The sequence below is a fragment of the Neodiprion pinetum genome, chromosome 5 (assembly GCF_021155775.2).
Source record: "Neodiprion pinetum isolate iyNeoPine1 chromosome 5, iyNeoPine1.2, whole genome shotgun sequence".
NCBI classification, from domain to species: Eukaryota; Metazoa; Arthropoda; class Insecta; order Hymenoptera; family Diprionidae; genus Neodiprion; species Neodiprion pinetum.
The window spans coordinates 23,738,151-23,758,701 of NC_060236.1; the positions used below are offsets into that span (position 1 = coordinate 23,738,151).

Sequence of the window (20,551 nt, forward strand, 5' to 3'; positions counted from 1 at the left end):
GTCGATATCCATCAGCCGGGTATTTTCCTAATTGGGAAATATGCAACGCATGTATTGCTATTCAAAGCATGCTGTTACGCCTACTCATGTCTGAAGCCGGTATCCGATAATCGTAAAAGCACTTGATAAGCGAGGATGCTTTTGCCGTCAACGCAAATGGACAGAGGCTAGATGACGACGTGTAGCATCGCCCTGAACATCGATTAACAATAATCCGAAATTTCGACACATGCACGTACGAGTATTGTGAGTTTATGCGTACATACTATAAATGCACGTATATGAGGCATTCCACGTTAATTTCACTAGGGTCTGACTCCTCACCCGCTTGGATTCGGTCCGTGATTTTTTACACAGCGTTTCAAACTCTAAAAGTGATTCCCATTTTGACTAGAATTTTGATCTAGAATTTTAGCGCATGCGCGTTAGATCATTCGACCGTTAGTTATTCACTGTGTATCGTATGTCATATCGACACGGGCACCTCATTGCATAATTTATGATGATCCACGTATGAGGGCACAAGCGTATACATAAATTATATGTATACAATAGCTGAAATAGCAGGTCAAAGATCCTTCTGGACAACGTCTCGAATCTTCATAGGAAAAGATTCGAAAACAATTCGAAAAGCAAAAGCTCCACCTGGCTAATTTCAAACTTCTGCACGGATCAGTTTCGATCACTGAACCACGTGCCTTGATATTTCAGACTGATTGTGAACAAGGACCTGAGCAATAACTGTGGTGTTGATTGTTATAGAATGCCTTTTAAATTTTTCCGGAACCAGTTTTTTACAAAGATCTTCGAGGTATTAGGTACCAAACTTACTTTATAAAATCTGAATGTATATTTTGATCTTTCACTAACTAATGGCAACGGCCATACCACGTTGAAAGCACCGGTTCTCGTCCGATCACCGAAGTTAAGCAACGTTGGGCGCGGTCAGTACTTGGATGGGTGACCGCTTGGGAACACCGCGTGCCGTTGGCAACTTTTTTTTAAAGTCTTTTTCACAATTTTGACATCGTCATTTTTTTCAAAGCGTTCTTCCCGATTTGTCACACATGTACTTATTTTTTTCCACGAATTCATGGACGTTTTAGGCATTAACATTCTTCTATAACGACGATCCTAAAGGTCTTATGCACTTTCTGAATGTTATCAATAAACAAAGATCATCTTCCCTCGGCAACGGCCATACCACGTTGAAAGCACCGGTTCTCGTCCGATCACCGAAGTTAAGCAACATTGGGCGCGGTCAGTACTTGGATGGGTGACCGCTTGGGAACACCGCGTGCCGTTGGCATCTTTTTTTCCAAAGTCGCCTCCCGATGATGCCTGTTGTTTTTCGTTATTGATTTTTAAATAGTATCCATTATTCTCCGACTGGTGTTTGTTTGTTTTTTTCAACTTACTGACCGACCTATTGGTCGTTCATATTCTTTTTGCTTAACGATCTAGTGCAAAAACTTTGCACCAAGTACAGTGAAACCTGGTTAATTGAGATTTCAAGGGACCATAGATTTTACACCATTTGAAGAGGTTTTCATTTATCAAGTTTTCCAATTAGACAGGTTTAAAATACTAGTTATCTCATTTACAGAGTCCCCCGCTTATAGAGGTCGAAATTTACCGTTATTCCAAATATAAAGGTGGAAATATTAATTGTAAATAAGTATGAGTATTTTTAATATTTTGAGTTTGAGATGTTTTGAGATGTTTTCCCTTTTCCATCAATATACTGAGACCGAATATTCTCGTTGTTTTTAATAATTCTACACAAGGTCGATTTTGGTACATTATACTCCGCACACAGTTTATCACGCGACTTTCCACAATCATAGTCTGATAGAAGCTTTAATTTTTCAGATACTGTTAATGTGTTATGCTTACGTTTGGACATTTTGTACACTTTTATTCTTATGTTTGCACGTCAAAACTTGAGATAGTACTAACAAAAGAGCATATACGTGCGAACGATGCGAAAGAAATTCAAATGTTTGTAAACAAACGTGTCTACATATATGTAACGTGTCTAAGCCTGTCTCAACCTGATAAAATGTCTCGCTTATACAGGGAATTAAGCTGCAGAGTCCCATTTATAGAGGTAAATGTCGAAAAAATTCTAGAAATCGAATCTCATTTAACCAGGTTCGTAAAGTTCCATTAACAGAGGGAATTCGATAAAAAAGTGCCGGGACCTCTTAGGAAATCTCAATAATAGAGGTTTCTCACTTATCCAGGTCCCACTTAACAAGGTTTCACTGTACATTCAAGTAGAACCTGCCATTAAAAATTTGCTTTGCAACTTAGAATCCACAAAAATTACGATCCATATTCAATTCAAACAAGTACCAACAACGATACCCTTACCTACAATAAATATCTAACTCAAAATCTCTACCGCTTGGTGGGTACATATGTGGACATTGATACAGAGACGGCTAGTTTTTCAGCCGAGTCGATTACGTTGGTAACTCGGATTCAGCCCGTAGCGAATGGCCGACAATGGAATTGCACGCTGAATCTGCGTTACCAACGTAATCGACTCGATCGAAAAACCAGCCGTCTCGGAATCAATATCTACATGTGTACACAACTTTTTTGGAAAAATGACATATCAACACAAAATGTGTATAATTAGGGACTAGTTAAAAATTTCTTAGTCAATTGTACTTGGCAGGTCTTTTTAGAAGAAGATAAATTAACCACGGCACACGCGTCGATCGGCGTGCCCAAGATCAATAGACACATTTTTGGAGAAAGCAAATATAAAAGTTCGCAGCCATCGGACCTCTGAGAAAGTTTATTTTATTAAAGGACTTACATCTAGCCATTTCCGTAAGTTTGCCATCCGGTTGCCTTATCAATAATTTCTCCCACCAAACGCAGTAGCATTTAAATTTAATCTTTATCACACGAAGGTACGACGGTTAAGGAGAAAAACAAGATTAATTTTGAGATTTCTTTGTTACAATATAAGTAAATGCAATACAAAATCCGTTCTAAGGCCTTTAACGTATATATTTAAAGATGGTTGACAATTTATTTTTTTTCAACATTGTTTTCAACAAAATCACCTCTCTTTCAGTGTAGTCTCACACCGCCGGAACACATTCTCCTCAAATTTTTGACCCAGTGTAAGCAAACAACGATCTTTCAATTCTACATGGGATTAACTCAGAGAGTAGGTAGCGATATTGAAATACATAGTTTTTGTCAAAATAGCGAACGACCGAAATGAAGTTTTTTATTTCAACGAAAGATTACGTGAATAACTGTTGTATAAAAAATGGTCTTGATATATCACAAAATCCCTACGCGCTTCGTTAGATGACGTAATTTTCAAGCTACAGTGAAATTTCAAATGAATTGGTAAAGCATTGTTGAAGTGATGTTACTGGCCAGTTCGATAGGTATAGTAGCAGACAATCTGAGTATCACAAAAGGACTTGTCCGACGATCACGACAATCCAATACCTCGAAAAAGAACTGTTCCATTGTTGAATGTACTGTCTCGCGCAAGTTGCAGTTACATCAAAGTTGGTGATGTATCGGGCAAACGAAGTAAGAATACGTACAACATATTAATTGTAATATTACAACAGACTCATATAACAGCATCATGAAACGAAATATTGCCATTCTCACAAAATTTTGTACCGAATGACACGATTGAATTCTTTGGGAATCCTCCAATTTTTGCAATATTCCAATTTCGAAATATTTTCAGCTCATGCATTCCGATCACGATATTGTTACTTTGATATTTGTTGTACTTGTTTGTACAGGAAACATTTTAGGATACCGATCTTGTAAGCCACAAAAACATATTTTTATCTTTTCTATATTTAGTTTCGGCGATAATGTGCGGTTTCAATCATTCTCACGGTAAGTGCAAATCAGTGCCCGCTGTACTGTGACCGAAGTTCGGTCACTAGCAAAATTGCGTGGGTCGCTCTGATAACCGATCAAAGTACGCGCATTTTATAAAGGAAAAAGTGTACTGCAAACTCTCGTCCGAGAGGATTGTACAGAGTAATTGAAAGGACAACTGATCCCAAAGAAAGTTTCATATCGAAGAAGAAATAGTTTATCGATAAGTCAGGGATACGGTTCAAGGTGTAAACGAGCATCATGAAACGCAGCGATTTGGCCCTGATCTTGATGCGACTTTTATTATTTTTCGCTATTTTGGAGACCAATCCAGGTGAGTCGTAACATGGCCGAATTGAATTCCAATCAAGTATCGCTTTGGTAACACGACCGAGAAACGGATGAATGTACTTTATTGGTACTAAGAAAGAAAAATATTCAGAATTGACTTTTCCCTGATTGTGAGTCTATAGGGATAAACAGGGTAAAAATGTCTTCTTCGAATATCTTAATAACATTTCATGGACAAGTAGGTACTATTGGAACCCCAAGATTCTGAAAGTATTCGACCTCAATCTCAATTGGTTTTTCAGAAAAAAGAAGAGAACTGAGAAATTTAAAATAAGTTTTTCTTCATGATTGACTTGATTTATTATTTTATCGAAGGAGTCAAGTGCTTTGAATCAACAGTTTTCTTAAAAAACTTTGAAAAAGCATACATTTTTCCTGGTAAAAATTCGACTGCTTGACAGAGCATGTTGGAGTTATCGGAAGAACTCGGGAACTTGGCCAGATTTTTTTCCATGTAAATCGAGTACTTTTGGGGGGATAAGTGCGAAAAAATATCGACATAACCAACATAAGAACCATCCTCCTACTGATCCACAGAATGGCACCACGATATTTACAAAAGACATTTTTACCCCGTATGGCTTTTACCTGCGACAGTCCTTCCGTGGTACCGCAGAGTATATTTACACGATTTTGACATTAAGAAAAAATTGATGAAATTCGCTGATAGAGTGCGTACGAAGCAATGATTGTATACTCGTATACGAGTATGCTCCGAGTCAGCATTCTTCGAGCTAGTCAGGTCGCGGTCCGAGCGGGTGTTTAGGCAGCAGCCTGGGTAGCTCAACGAAAGGTCCCGGGTTCAAATCCCGGTTCAGTTTAAGAGGTTGAACATTTTATCCGGACTTCCCGACATGCACGTCACAATGCGCAATTTTCTTTACTACATAATCACCTCGAATAGAATGAAAATATTATGTGTATTGTATACGTAAGTCTGATGTGAATCAACATTAAGGTAGAGCGTGCTTGGAATAAAATGAGTCTAATATTTAATTTAGCTGCATCGAAGTTCGTGTACCATGACGTTTGTCTGGAAGAGAACAAACCAGCAACACTTTACTGTGACATAGAGGGATCTTCGTTGACGAATTTTGAGTGGATACAATATGACGACAAACAATTCAATTGGAGCAAGAGGAATTTTTCGACTATTTCACATATGAACGAAACATACGTCGTGATGACGCTTGAAATAGCAAACGTGACATCAGGATACATCGGAATGAGATACAAATGCAGTGGGGATGCAGGTGATAGCAAGCGACGAACTGAGAGTGCAGAATACCGCTTATGGACCTTCAACGAAGAGAAATCCAACCAAAATGTCCGAGCTGTTGGAAAAGATCGCATCTACCTGAAGATCAGTCAAGTCAATTTTATAGCTGATTCACTATATTTTCTTTATACCGGCGATTCATCAATTCACTGCGTTATCGAGTATTTAGCGAATGGTACGACTCAATGGCAATACGCAACATCATATTCGTGGAAAGAGATTCCTAGTTATCACGTTATCCATGGATTACAAGAAGAGACTACCTACATGATAAAAGACACGATTTCTAACGGGAATGAAGCGTTGGATGAATTTAAGCGGGCTACGACGTTAGAACGAGGTACACTTAATTCAATCTGATTGTGGCATATTTACACAGTTTGAAACCATTGTCTTTAACAGACCCTATCCATGATGGATAATATAGTGAAAGACTTTACTTTCTGTGCAGATATCGAATACGTTCCAGTCATTACGGTTCTCAAGGTAACTGAGTCTTCGATAGCGATTGAATGGACTGCGCCTCCACCGGAACTGGAAGGTTATATCAGCCTCTACAAGGCTTGGATTCAAGATGGATTGATAGCTGGTTGGCAGCGGGTAGGAGAAGAATCGGTGCTGAGTCACGTTTTTCATGAACTACATGTGTATAGTACCTATAATATCCGAGTAGAAGCTTGTTCAATTGACGAATGTCGAAATAAGTACCCAAGCACCACTATGACTGGTGTAACTACGGAGTTTGCAGGTGTGTGAACTATTTTGATCAGCTTGTTTTAATGAAATTTAGATTTTCACGTGTTGCCATAGAAAATTCCATCGAACATATCGACAGAAGTTTCTGAATTCAGTTGCCATATTTAAAATTACATGGTGCAGAAATGTTACGTCTTCAGAATTATATGTATATGTACAACCTAATCATAGAAAATATAACAACTGGAACTCTTTTCAATGATTCCTTCAGACGTTGTGAACCCAGCGTTCACCCCAAATGTCTCTGTGAACGAATCGACGAACGATTCAATAACTATCAAGTGGAACGCACCCGGAGATTCGTACGAGGGTCCAGCCATTCATTACTACCATCCAATATTGTCTACTCCGTATTATGCGGATAATTCAGTATTTCTAAATAGAACCACAACCTTTTACACATTTGTGAAACTGAGGCAGGACGTTGAGTTTCAAATTCAGGTGGCAGCCTGTGGGAAGTACAGAATGAATTGTGGTGATCCGAGTGTTCCGATCGAAGTTCGAATGCCAGGTACGAGAATTGGAATTTCTTACAGATTTATGCTGTCATTTATTTGATTTCCCACATTCTTGACGCGTGCGGAAGAATTGGAAGTCAGAGTACAACGTGTGATTCACGAAGCTTTGACTTAGATGGCGGTTTCAGATATTCTTAAGCTTTCATTGTAGCTTTCCAGTACTTACGTATCCTCAAGCGGTGATCCACGATGCTTGCATGAAACTTAAAACTGAAGTGTTGAACTGTGCACAAGTAGGTTTGGGCAGACCATGAGTCATTCTGTAGAACTGCATCTTCAAACTCGTTACAACCTCAAATAATAATAGTCGTACCAATAATGATCATCTCATCGTCTCTCGTGATCAGCGACCTGGAAAATCTTATTGTACCAATTTTCTTGAAGATCTGAAAATTTTTTATTCAATTTCAGCATACCGAATAAGCCAATTCTCACAATCAGTGTGCAAAATAAACGCGCATACATTACGATACGATAGCGCGAAAACAATAACACCACAACTCTGTCGACATTCATTTTCCCGTGAGAACTTCGATAAGAGGTCTTCCTTCCGTAGCCGCGGTTTGCCTCATTTGACGTATTTGTAACACACGGACGCGAAATGATCGACATACCGTAGCTCGCGACATGCAAAAACATTTTTCTTTATCACCTTTCGCAAGCTTTCTCTGTATGAAAGATTTGATACAAAACACCAAGCGTGAATTGCGTAGTAACAATTGTGTAAAGTTATTTAATCGATTTTGCAATCATCGTCGTATAATATTTTCGATATTTTGGATTTGTTTGATGAAACGATGTACGCTCTTCGTTTCTTTTTTAAATTAGCAAAGGAAGAGCAAACGTATGGGTGTTTGAAAATCTATTGAAATGTGCAGATATTGGAATTATTTAACGATCAGACAGGTGCGAGATACATTCTCTGTTCACGTAACGATAGCAGTTGATCTTCAGTATACTCATAATAACATCAAATGTATATCACATTACATATTATTCTTCGGCTCACTATATGACGTGTATTTTCTGTACCGCAGACTCACGCTCGACGTAAAAAGTCCTACTTTGCCTGCTTGATGCGCAATCAATCAGTTTTAAATGAATCACCACCAACTCACTTCTCTAGAAAACCATCCTTTGACGCTGCCGCGTCGTTAAATTTTTCTTCATTACGGACTATAACATTTTCTTCAAACAGCGTCACCATACCTATTTGTAATGCCACCAGGAACAATGCAAGGCAGATGATTCAAAAAGTTATATGCTTGCAAAAATGGCTCGTATGAAAACGCCCTACTTTCATCAATCCAAATAATTATACTTTTCAAAGCTACCTATGATGCCATATTTTTACATACAAAGTGTCAAACTTTCGTTTCAAGTTACCGTCAACATGGTTTCAAAATATCAAATAGTGCAGAAGTTATGAATTTTATAAGAAACGTATGCATTTCTGAAATGAAATTCCCTCGAAAAGAAAAGAATTGGAGACCGATTGTCCTATTACGAGTAGCAATCGCTTGTAACTGTTGTGACACGTACTCAAATGTATCGCTGTATCATTACTGATGTTATAATTCTGTCCCGAGATTATCAATTCGTCGGGTAATTATACTTGTGAATAAGCTTTTGGATAAATACTGATACAATTCCAGCTAGCGATAGATTCCAACTCAATGACACTTGGTGATGAACCATGGAACGTCTCGCGCAAGTTGCAGTGACATCAAAGCTGGTGATGTATCGAGTAATCTAAGTAAGAAAACGTACAGCATATCAGTTGCAGGATTACAATAAATTCATATAACATCGGCATGGAATAAACTATTGCCATTATCACAAAATGTTGTATTGGACGACAGGTTTAATTCTTTGGAAATGCTGAAATTATTGCAATGCTACAATTTAGGAATATTATCATGTCATGCACTGAGAGCATTCATATCACGATATTGTAACTGTAATAGTTTCTTTACTCGTTCGTACAGGGAACATTTTACGATACCGATCTTACAACCACAAGAACTGAGTACTTTTCTGTTATTCGTAAATGTGGTTCGAAAATGGTTTGCGGTTTCATTTCCTTTCTCGATTATTACAATTCAGTTTGGTCAGTGCACGCTGCGCTGTGACCGAGGTTCGTCAGTCACTGACAGGATTTCGGAAGCCGTTTTCATCATCGATGAGAGTAAGCGCATTTTATGAAGAAAAACGTGTGGTACAAACTAGAAACTGTAAGAATGGTACGATTTGTACAAATTATTGCAATGTAGAAGACAATTAATCGTGAACGAAGTTCCATATTGAACAAGAATGGTTCGTCAATAAGTCAGGGATACGGTTTGAAGTGTGAACGACAACCATGGAACGCAGCGATTTGGCCCTGATCTTGATGCGACTTTCATTATTTTTCGCCATTTTGGAGACCAATCCAGGTGAGTCGGAACACGGCCGAATTGAATTCCCATCAAGTATCGTTTCGGTAACTCAACCGCGGAGCTGATGAGTTTGTTTTATTGATACTTTGGAGGAAATAACATTCTGAATTGACCTTCCTCTCATTGTGAGTCAAGGCCATACGTGGGATGAACAGGGTAAAAATGTCTTCATCGAATATCTTAATAACATTTCATGGACAAGTAGGTACTATTGGAATCCCAAGATTCTGAAAGTATTCGACCTCAATCTCAATTGGTTTTTCAGAAAAAAGAAGAGAACTGAGAAATTTGAAATAAGTTTTTTTTCATGACTGACTTGACCGAGATGTTTGGAAACTTATTATTTTATCGAATGAGTCAAGTGCTTTGAATCAACAGTTTTCTTAAAAAACTTTGAAAAAGCATACATTTTTCCAGGTAAAAATTCGACTGCTTGACAGGGCATGTTGGAGTTGTCGGAAGAACTCGGGAACTTGGCGCGATTTTTTTCCATGTATGTCGAGTACTTTTGGGGGGATAAGTGCGAAAAAATATCGACATAATCAACGTAAGAACCATCCTCCTAGTGATCCACAGAATGGTATCACGATATTTACAGAAGGCATTTTTACCTGCGAAGGTCTTTCCGTGGTACCGCAGAGTAGATTTACGCGATTTTGACGTGAAGAAAAAATGGATGAAATTCGCTGGTAGAGTGCGTATGAAGCAATGATTGTATACTCGTATACGAGTATGCTCCGAGTCAGCATTCTTCGAGCTAGTCGGGTGGCGGTCCGAGCGGGTGTTTAGGCAGCAGCCTGGGTAGCTCAACGAAAGGTCCCGGGTTCAAATCCCGGTTCAGTTTAAGAGGTTTATCCGGACTTCCGGACATGCACGTCACAATGCGCAATTTTCTATACTACATAATCACCTCTAATAGAATGAAAATATTATGTGTATTGTACACGTAAGCCTGATGTAAATTAACATTAAGGTAGAGCGTGCTTGGAATAAAATGAGTCTAATATTTCATTCAGCTGCATCAAAGATCCTGGACCGTGACGTTTATGTGGAAGAGAACAAAACAGCTACACTTTACTGTGACATAACGGGATCTTCGTTGACGAATTTTAAGTGGATACAATGTGATAGGAAACAAGTCGAATGGAGCGAGAGGAATTTTTCGAATATTTCACATATCAACGAAACATACGTAGTGATGACGCTTGAAATAGCAAACGTGACATCAAAATTCAACGGAATGCATTACAAATGCAGTGGGGATGCAGGTGATAGTAAGCAACCAACTGAGAGTGCATACTACCGCTTATGGACCTTCAACGGAGAGAAATCCAACCAAAATGTCCAAGCTGTTGGAAAAGATCGCATCTACCTGAAGATGGGTCGACCCAATTTTATAGCTGATCCACTATATTTTCTTTATCCCAGCGATTCATCAAGTCACTGCGTTATCGAGTATTTAGCGAATGGTACGACTCAATGGCAATACGCAACGTCATATTCGTTCAACGAGATTCCTAGTTATCACGTTATTCATGGATTACAAGAAGAGACTAACTACATAATAAAAAAGACGATGTTTTACAAGGATGGCGCGGTGGATCAATTTAAGTGGGCTACGACGTTAGAACGAGGTACACTCAATTCAATCTGATTGTGGCATATTTAGACAGTTTGAAACCATTGTCTTTAACAGAGCCTATTCATAATGGATAATATAGTGAAAGACTTTATTTTCTGTGCAGATATCGAATACGTTCCAGTCATTACGGTTGTCAAGGTAACTGAGTCTTCGATAGCGATTGAATGGACTGCGCCTCCACCGGAACTAGAAGGTTATATCAGCCTCTACAAGGCTTGGATTCAAGATGAATGGATGGCTGATAGGCAGCGGGTAGAAAAAGAATCGGTGCTGAGTCACGTTTTTCATGAACTATATGTGTATAATACCTATAATATCCGAGTAGAAGCTTGTTCAATTGACGAATGTCGAAATAAGTACCCAAGCACCACTGTGACTGGTGTAACTACGGAGTTGGCAGGTGTGTGAACTATTTCGATCAGCTTGTTTCAATGAAATTTAGATTTTCACGTGTTGCCATAGAAAATTCCATCGAACACATCGACAGAAGTTTCTGAATTCAGTTGCCATATTTAAAACTACATGGTGCAGAAATGTTACGTCTTCAGAATTATATATGTACAACCTAATCATAGAAAATATAACAACTGGAACTCTTTTCAATGATTCTTTAAGATAATGTGAACCCAACGTTCACCCCAAATGTCTTTGTGAACGAATCGACGGGCGATTCAATAACTATCAAGTGGAACGCACCCGAAGATTCGTACAAGGGTCCAACCATTCATTACTACCATGCAATATTGTCTGCTCGGTATTATGCGGATAATTCAATATTTCTAAATGGAACCACAAACGTTTACACATTTGTAAAACTGAGGCAGGACGTTGAGTTTCAAATTCAGGTGGCAGCCTGTGGGAAGTACAGAATGAATTGTGGTGATCCGAGTGTTCCGATCAAAGCTCGAATGCCAGGTACGAGAATTAGAATTTCTCACAGATTTATGCTGTCATTTATTTAATTTCCCACATTCTTGACGCGTGCGGAAGAATTGGAAGTCAGAGTACAACGTGTCATTCACGAAACTTTGCCTTAAATGGCGGTTTCAGATATTCTTAAGCTTTCATTGTAGCTTTCCAGTACTTAGATATCCTCAAGCGGTGACCCACGATGCTTGCATGAAACTTGAAACTGAATTGTTGAACTGTGCACAAGTAGGTTTGGGCAGACCATGAGCCATTCTGTAAAACTGCATCTTCAAACTCGTTACAACCTCAAATAATAATAGTCGTACCAATAATGATCATCTCATCGTCTCTCGTGATCAGCGACCTGAAAAATCTTATTGTACTAATTTTCTTGAAGATCTAAAAATTTTTTACTCAATTTCAGCATACTGAATATGCCAATTTTAAATTTTGGAAATTTGACTTCATATTCGTGATCAACGATCCAAAAAACCTGGTTATACCAATTTTCATTCGAATCCGTTGATCCATTCTCATGATATCGTAATTTTTATTTCAATTTCACATTTTTTTTCCGTTTCAATAAATCGAAAAGTACTGAACTGACCTAAGCAAAAATACAAATGGTTTTAATTGTACACACACACACACACACACACACGCAGGTCGAGGTCTATAGAGAGATCTCAGCTTTCAATTTCCAGGGTGATTACAATAACTTCTTTTCTCCTCTGGAAACAGAAAAACGGAACGGTAAAACATATTTATCCACGTCTCCCTGTAGTAATATCAGAATTTCGAAGTTAGTCATATATTTCATCGCTAAAAATACATGCTTATCATCCTCAAAACAACGTACCACCTGTTAGTTTGACGCCTTCGTTCGCCGTTTTATACGACCAATAATTGTAGCAAATATCGAATGACCGTAGGTGTTCCAGAGTTGCTCAAAACTACTCAAAATGACTGGAACATGATTCAAGTTGGAATATGGCTTATTGCCTCGGCACTGATACTAATTATCGTCATGAGCATATTGGCTGCCTGGAAACTTCGGAAACAGGTACCAGAAAAAATCAGCTCCGACGAGAACAACAACGGTATTCTCAGCTGACATGTGAAATACTTCTTTCCAGAGTATAAAACGGAAATTGATCAAGGCGAGACTCGACTACTTCAATAACGGAAATTCAGTGACTTTGAATCCAGATGTGGCTGTGAGTGATCAGGCTGAGTTACTGCCGTACTTGAAGAAATACGAGTTCCCTCGAAGTCTGCTCACACTGGGTATCGGAAATTTTTCACCCTTGCAAATGCAACTTTATTGTGTAAATCAATTCCCCTATTCCAAGACTTTCCGCCAGTCTGTCGAAATCATTCTACTTCATGAAACATCCAAGTTTCGGGTGTGAATACTTGAAACTATTTCGTGAGGTACGAACTGCAAACTGAAAATTATCAAAACCATGTGGCAATCACAGAGTTTGAGAACGTCGAAAACTGAACGACGTTTAACTGGATTTCACAAACACGACCCTCGCTTAGATATACCGTCATTGGAATTAGTATGGAATGTCGATATCGACACACATATTGCCTTTCTATACGTTGATATTGAGGGGCGATTGATTGTGAATTCACTTTGTTCTTCAGGTGAAATACTGGGAAGCGGGGCATTCGGAGTGGTGAGAAAAGGACAGGCGAAGACCATTCGCAGTCGGGAAGTTGTGACGACAGTCGCTGTAAAGACGGTCCGAGCGACAGCCAGTCTAGACTGCATGACAGCCCTTCTTAGAGAACTCAGGATCCTCTGCTACCTCGGTGAACATTTGAACCTCGTCAGTCTTCTCGGTGCCTGCACGAAAAATCTAGAATACGGTGAGCGTTGTCAAATGATATAGATGATGTCACGCGCTGGGCTGACGTTACAGTAATATAAATCATGTTTTGATGAATATGCGGACAGGCCAGCTGTTCGTTATCGTAGAATTCTGTCGTTTCGGAAATCTACACGACTACTTGTTGCGTCATCGACGTCGCTTTGTGAATCAATTGGATGCCGATACTGGAGAGATCCGTGATCAAAACCAAGTTGGAGATGTGATCGAACCCAACGATCAGAGGTAAATTATATCAATAGATCCAAAACTAGGGAAACGAATATTTGACACTGTGCAGCACGAAAGTAATTTATTTGCTTGACCAGAAAATTTATGCGTTAATGTTAAAACAGTTCTAAAATATGTTAACGCTACAATCTGCTAGTCCAGCGAACTATTTTTCATCGTGAAGATTTCGTTACTTCTGCTGATTGCAAGTGAGCGTGGAAATTGAATGATCTTTTGATTACCATAGTTTCATAACTATTCACCATAGTTATTTGAATCACGTGGACAGAGTGTGAGCCGATCGCAGAGGTTCGTAACAATTCACCACTAGTGCTGAAAAGTGGAAGAAATCTAACCGACAAATAGGCCTTACCCACCAAAAATTTCAAATGAGTGAACTTTCACGAAATGGTACTTTTCGTATAAAGAGAGTAAGCCACGGTTTCACACCCCGAGTGCCAGCGAGATCGTACGATGGTGAAAATCGTTACGCTCGTGATGCAAACAATACTTTTTCCCCAACGAGCCGTGAAATTGGAATAAATTGTACGAAAATCGCGAAAACAAAGGCAGGAACAATAAGGTCGGGTACGTGGGCGTGAAAGGGCTCGTCGGAAGAAGGCCCCAAAAAATACAATAATACTTTACTGTTGAAAAATATTTATATTAATTGCCAGTAATGACGACATAAATTTTTGGTTTTACCACAGAAAGGTTTATAACTAAACAAAAAAATTAACTGGAGTCGGCCTCCCCTCAAAGAAAATTATACTTAATTATCGGAAAATACAAATGAAAAATAATTCTCTTGGCAATAAACTAAAATGAGAATTCTCAAAATCGACCTGACCTCAACTATGAATGCGAGTTCGGGGAATTTAGTCCCTTTTCATTTTGAACACACAGATGACCAATAACTCTTTCATCCTATTCTCAAAGAAAAAGTAACAAAACAAAGCAGCAAGACGACGTACTTTCACATAAATAAGCCCTCCCACATTTTTCCACATCGTGAAAACTGTAGGCGCTACAATTTTCCTAACGAATGGTCGAAAACCCGGCTCTGCAGTGAAGTACTGAAAAGTAAGTATTAAGTCCCAATTTGCTGTTACTTTACTTCTATGTCGCTGAATCGAAAATATCAAGAAGAATGTTGTATGCGAATAAGTTACTCAGAAAACTGATATAGCCAGTAATAACCCGTTTTCCATATTGTTTATCGATATTTGTATGAAGTAAAGTATTGTCAAACTTTTCGTCGGTTCCTTATAAATTGATGTAACTTGAAGGATTTTCAACAGAAAAATGTTGCAATGCATGGATTCTACTTCCGAAAAGTTACCCTAAAAATGTCAAAATGTGTTACGAAAATCTGTTCGTCGATGTCTTATCGTAAACCCAATAACGCCGTTTGAAAGGAGACAGTGCAAGTTTTAAGATTCATACAATTGGAATCTCGATCAGTGGTCCGAAAGAAATGCACCGTCACTTCCAATTGGATATTGAGAAGAGAGAATCAATTTTCCTGAAAATTAAAATTTTCCATAAATCAATTTTTTTTTCAAATTAATTCAATTATCATTTGTCACCACATAGACTTTGAGGGTATTGTTTTGAAATCAAGATCCATCATTCGCAAAATTTTCCTCTTGGACATTCGTCAAGTTATATCAATTTATGTAAACAAGGTGGGAAGTTTCATAACACGTTACTTCGTACATCGATAAATAATATAAAAGACGAATCCTTACCGTCGATTTCAGGTTCATTAATAAGTTCTCATATTCAACTCCAGAATTCTTTTTGATCCGGTTGTCCGGCGTCGTCAATTATTAAGAAAGTACTTTTCTGCAGTGCCGGGTTTCCGGGGATACCAAAGAATGTCATCAAGCTTTTTACGTAATAATATAGTACCTCGTGTTTCTTGTTTCTATCGATATATTTTTCTACAAGAGTAGAAACCAGAGAGTTCTTGGTAAAAAATTGTAATTTGAAAACTCAAGTGTTCAAACATCCGCCACGGCAACGATACGGTGGCAAACTTTCGCAGGTAGCTTCTTTACGCACAGAACAACATTTTTCGCGAAAGTATTCTCACTTCGGATTATTTGGTGAGTTAAATATCAAATTTTGTCCACTGGAGGGCACTGCAAATAGCACGCAATGACACGTTCAGAACATTCTTTTCGAATGTCGATGATGCTTATCTATCAAATTTTGATAGGTTTGATAGTAGACAATTTGATAGTAGAATTGTGATACATTTCCCGAAAACGGTAATCGAACTTCACTGGCCAAGTTACTCGTGTGACACCGCATCGGTGAGTTCACGTACAAAGCAATAGCAAATGACGAGGTCCTTGCTTTCAACCTTCGTATTATTTTCTTGTTTTCCCTACAGTGAAGGATCAGGGTCACGGTGCAATGAAAATCTAGAGGTAGGCGAATCCAGTGATGGCAGTGATTCTAGCTGCGTAGGTGTGACAGCAGACGGCGTCGTAACTGACACGGAATCGGAGAAACCAAAGCTGAGATTGAGATACCCGGGCGATTACACCGGAATCGATACAGATCCGATACGCACGCGAGACTTGGTGTGTTGGGCTTGGCAAATTTCACGTGGCATGCAGTATCTCAGTGCAAAGAAGGTCGGTGAAAATTTGCAATAAGGATTTATTGCATTGCTTATGAAATATTACATTTCGTGCAACTTTTGCCAATGATGTAAGTCATTTATGAGTTTTGTATCAGATATTGCACGGGGACTTGGCGGCCAGAAACATCCTCCTCTCGGATAATAATGTTGTAAAAATATGCGACTTTGGCCTGTCGAAGTCTCTCCGTGACGAAGAGAACTTTAAGAACAACGAGGGTGGTCCCCTTCCGGTGAAGTGGATGGCTATCGAGTCTCTCAGAGATCGAGTATTTTCAACGAAATCGGATGTTTGGTCCTACGGAGTCGTCTTGTGGGAACTCTTCTCACTTGGCAATTCTCCGTATCACGGGATAAGGCCGCACGATATGTGCCAAACTCTGATCGACGGTTATCGTATGGAGCGACCGGAGTACGCGCCTCAGAGTTTGTGAGTGTCGAGCGGTGATTTCACACCGTCATGTGGTTTTGTGTCGATTCTGTGAAATTTGTTACTTCCGTTTCGTTCTCTTTTTAGATACGATTTAATGTCAAGCTGCTGGAAGGAGGAACCATCGGAACGACCTTCGTTCGAATCTCTCGCCTGGAAAGTTGCTGAGATGATAGACGAGCACGTGAAATCGGTAAGCGAGATGTTTTTTGAACTTAGTATCTCTTGTACCCTGTTGTATACAAATTTACGCGTGATCGTGTTAGGTTTGTGAGACACGATTTACAGCTGCATTGATAGCTCAAAAAATCTACCTCACATTCACCGTGATCAGTCTTCATCAACTCATTGTGGAAACACGTTTCAGTATTATCTTGACTTGGGCAATCCTTACACTGAGATGTACGCTGATGCCTGGAAACGTGAGAGGGAAACCGTGATTCACGGCGATGAACCTGCTGTGTGTGAAGATACCCGACTTTGAACGTAACAATGGCGTCGTGAACGTCTTAGCATTTCGTGATCAGATACACTTCACGATCACTTCCCCAGTAAACCAAATCGATTTAAGTACGACAAAAACGGAATTGACACGAATTCGTGCAAACTGATACAAATTCAAAAAAATTGGCACATAAATGTTTTTAATTCGCTCCAATTCCAGTTAATTTCGTTTTTAGATATACTTAATTCCATTCGATACGTTTCGGTTTACTGGGTTACTAACGAGGGGAAATTACACCAGTCTGCAACGAAATCCTCCTTCGAAAAAAAGAAAAAATTCTATAATAGATATAAATGCTTTAACGTGCCAAATATATGTATCTGTTTCTCATTTTTTGCTGTGAAGTATATTTTACACGGGATGATTTTATTTGTTATTGTTCAAAATTCAGAATTTGTTGTGTTTTGTTTTCACATTTACAATACGGGAATCTATTCGAATACTATCTGTACATACAAAACCAGTTCGAACTGACAGAAAGAGAAAAAAAGATACCGCCCAACGTTGTTTTCACACCAATGCACGCGCCTGCGCAGTTCTCGTTGTACCTTCATGTCGCGCAGTACGAAAGAAAGAAAACAACAAAATATCTAGAATTATACTAGTGAATAGATTGTCTGACGATTTTAATGTTTAAACTATTCAACTCTTCAACTTCTTTCCATAAATATCGTTGCTATCATTAGTGTTTGATTACAATTAGTAGGCACATATTGCGTTGAAAAAAAAAAAAAAAAAACATTAGACAAGTACGCGTGGTAAATATTTTGTATTAGTATATTCCGATTCAAGAGCATCAATAATCATCATAATTACACGTAATAATAAAAGTCAGAACCAATAGTTGTTTCATTTTTTTTGCATACCAGTATTATTAATCACGAGTTTTACGATTAGATGCAAATAACGTTATAGATTTTGAAATTAGAAATATTTTGATTTAAAAAAAATTATTTTCGTTTTTCCAGAGTCTAAAAAAAGTCCGATTACGTTACCGAAGGTGGTTGTCGTTGACATTCTATAATCAGAGTCTATACTTAATATTTCTACCGTACGCCGGCCAGCGTACCAGTTCAATTTTCACGCGTGTTCGTTTCTTTGAATAAACGATATGAATATTCAACATTCTTAAGCGGTAATTCTCATACGTCCGCGAACTCGGAGTCACGAGGTTCGCGATTTTTTCGCTTGCCGAAACTGCTGCTCGCTATCTTCGGTGCTTCTCTTGTTGGGATCCGGACATTCTGGGCGCACGATTACGATTCGACAATCGCTGAAAGTTAGGATTGTTTTGTCATACGTTTTCTGTCTCTTCGAAATATTTATGCGAGGTTCTAACTCTACTCACGTGATGAAAAACAACTTTTTCGACTTACGTGTCTATTGAGATACGGTGTAAGTCAAGGTACAACGAACGAATGACAAATTTATCACCCGCATCTTTATGGTCGATTTGAGATATCCACCGATTCGATGAGTCGAAAATAATTGCGCTCAATCAGGTACTCTTTGGATCCATGAATGCTATGAAAAAAAATCTCCATCAATCTGCACATGATTCCGATCACAATCGTAGAGTAACACCATAAGTATATTGCAGAAGGCATCCTCGATTCATCAAGCATTGCGTGTTCTATCATCTGAGTGATATTTTTAAATTCATGAAAGTTCTCGAAATGAGGAGAATTGGCTATTGTTTCAAAAAGTATCGGAAATCGGTTGAAAGGGCCATAAATGGATAATAAAACAACAAAAATATCGATTCACTCGTGAAAAATGTTAACGACTCCAGAGATATAAGATATTATATTGGCATGAACTTTCCCATGTATGGGGCCCGTGTTCTATTATTTATTCACTCACGTACTATTGTATCAGAAGCAATTGCTTTTTTGTCGTTACTTATTGCAGACCGTTCATCCAATTGATACATAATGTGATTCTTGCTTTTGAAATATCAATCATATTATTCAATCAATTCGCTAATATCAGGGCAGCTGTTATCGCTCTCACAATCAGTGTGCAAAATAAACGCGCATACATTACCATACGATAGCGCGAAAACAATAACACCACAACTCTGTTGACATTCATTTGCCCGTGCGAACTTCGATAAGAGGTCTTCCTTTCGTAGCCGCGGTTTGCCTCATTTGACGTATTTGTAACACGCGGACGCGAAATGATCGACATACCGTAGCTCGCGACATGCAACAACATTTTTCTTTATCACCTTTCGCAAGCTTTCTCTGTATGAAAGATTTGATACAAAACACCAAGCGTGAATTGCGTAGTAACAATTGTGTAAAGTTATTTAATCGATTTTGGAATCATCGTCATATAATATTTTCGATATTTTGGATTTGTTTGATGAAACGATGTACGCTCTTCGTTTCTTTTTTAAATTAGCAAAGGAAGAGCAAACGTATGGGTGTTTGAAAATCTATTGGAATGTGCAGATATTGGTATTATTTAACGATCAGACAGGTGCGAGATACATTCTCTGTTCACGTAACGATAGCAATTGATATTCAGTATACTCATAATAACATCAAATGTATATCACATTACATATTGTTCTTCGGCTCACTCTATGACGTGTATTTTTTGTACCGCAGACTCACGATCGACGTAAAAAGTCCTACTTTGCCTGCTTGATGCGCAATCAATCAGTTTTAATTGAATCACCACCAACTCACTTCTCTAGAAAACCATCCTTTGACGCTGCCGCGTCGTTAAATTTTTCTTCATTACGGACTATAACATTTTCTTCAAACAGCGTCACCATACCTATTTGTAATGCCACCAGGAACAATGCAAGGCAGATGATTCAAAAAGTTATATGCTTGCAAAAATGGCTCGTATGAAAACGCCCTACTTTCACCAATCCAAATAATTATACTTTTCAAAGCTACCTATGATGCCATATTTTTACATACAAAGTGTCAAACTTTCGTTCCAAGTTACCGTCAACATTGTTTCAAAATATCAAATACTGCAGAAGTTATGAATTTTATAAGAAACGTATGCATTTCTGAAATGAAATTCCCTCGAAAAAAAAAGAATTGGAGACCGATTGTCCTATT

At 38.5% G+C, this 20,551-nt stretch overlaps 2 protein-coding genes and 2 non-coding genes across 4 annotated transcripts; all 4 read left to right on the plus strand.

Annotated features, from left to right (window-relative positions):
- The first annotated feature begins 874 nt into the window (after window positions 1-874).
- Window positions 875-993, plus strand: LOC124220749 (5S ribosomal RNA). Its single transcript, XR_006883665.1, has one exon. It is a non-coding gene; the product is annotated as a 5S ribosomal RNA (ribosomal RNA).
- Window positions 994-1,190: 197 nt separating this feature from the next.
- On the plus strand, window positions 1,191-1,309 carry LOC124220752 (5S ribosomal RNA). Its single transcript, XR_006883669.1, has one exon. It is a non-coding gene; the product is annotated as a 5S ribosomal RNA (ribosomal RNA).
- Window positions 1,310-4,140: 2,831 nt separating this feature from the next.
- On the plus strand, window positions 4,141-10,597 carry LOC124218535 (tyrosine-protein phosphatase 69D-like). Its single transcript, XM_046625073.2, has 5 exons — window positions 4,141-4,213; window positions 5,232-5,849; window positions 5,961-6,257; window positions 6,477-6,776; window positions 10,479-10,597. Exons 1-5 carry the CDS (start codon window positions 4,141-4,143, stop codon window positions 10,595-10,597), a joined length of 1,407 nt encoding a protein of 468 aa, XP_046481029.1.
- Window positions 10,598-11,396: 799 nt separating this feature from the next.
- On the plus strand, window positions 11,397-18,284 carry LOC124219820 (vascular endothelial growth factor receptor 1-like). Its single transcript, XM_069136512.1, has 10 exons — window positions 11,397-11,421; window positions 11,479-11,778; window positions 12,705-12,835; window positions 12,909-13,059; window positions 13,426-13,650; window positions 13,739-13,895; window positions 16,282-16,528; window positions 16,632-16,963; window positions 17,051-17,156; window positions 17,331-18,284. Exons 1-10 carry the CDS (start codon window positions 11,397-11,399, stop codon window positions 17,445-17,447), a joined length of 1,791 nt encoding a protein of 596 aa, XP_068992613.1. The 3' UTR covers window positions 17,448-18,284.
- The last annotated feature ends 2,267 nt before the right edge of the window (window positions 18,285-20,551 follow it).

Coding starts and splice junctions, on each gene's coding strand:
- LOC124218535 (XM_046625073.2), top strand. CDS start 4,141: ATGAAACGCAGCGATTTGGCCCTGATCTTGATGCGACTTTTATTATTT. Junction 4,214..5,231: donor TATTTTGGAGACCAATCCAG/GTGAGTCGTAAC, acceptor TATTTAATTTAG/CTGCATCGAAGTTCGTGTAC. Junction 5,850..5,960: donor GGCTACGACGTTAGAACGAG/GTACACTTAATT, acceptor CTTTCTGTGCAG/ATATCGAATACGTTCCAGTC.
- LOC124219820 (XM_069136512.1), top strand. CDS start 11,397: ATGTTACGTCTTCAGAATTATATAT. Junction 12,836..12,908: donor CCTGGAAACTTCGGAAACAG/GTACCAGAAAAA, acceptor ACTTCTTTCCAG/AGTATAAAACGGAAATTGAT. Junction 13,896..16,281: donor ATCGAACCCAACGATCAGAG/GTAAATTATATC, acceptor TTTTCCCTACAG/TGAAGGATCAGGGTCACGGT.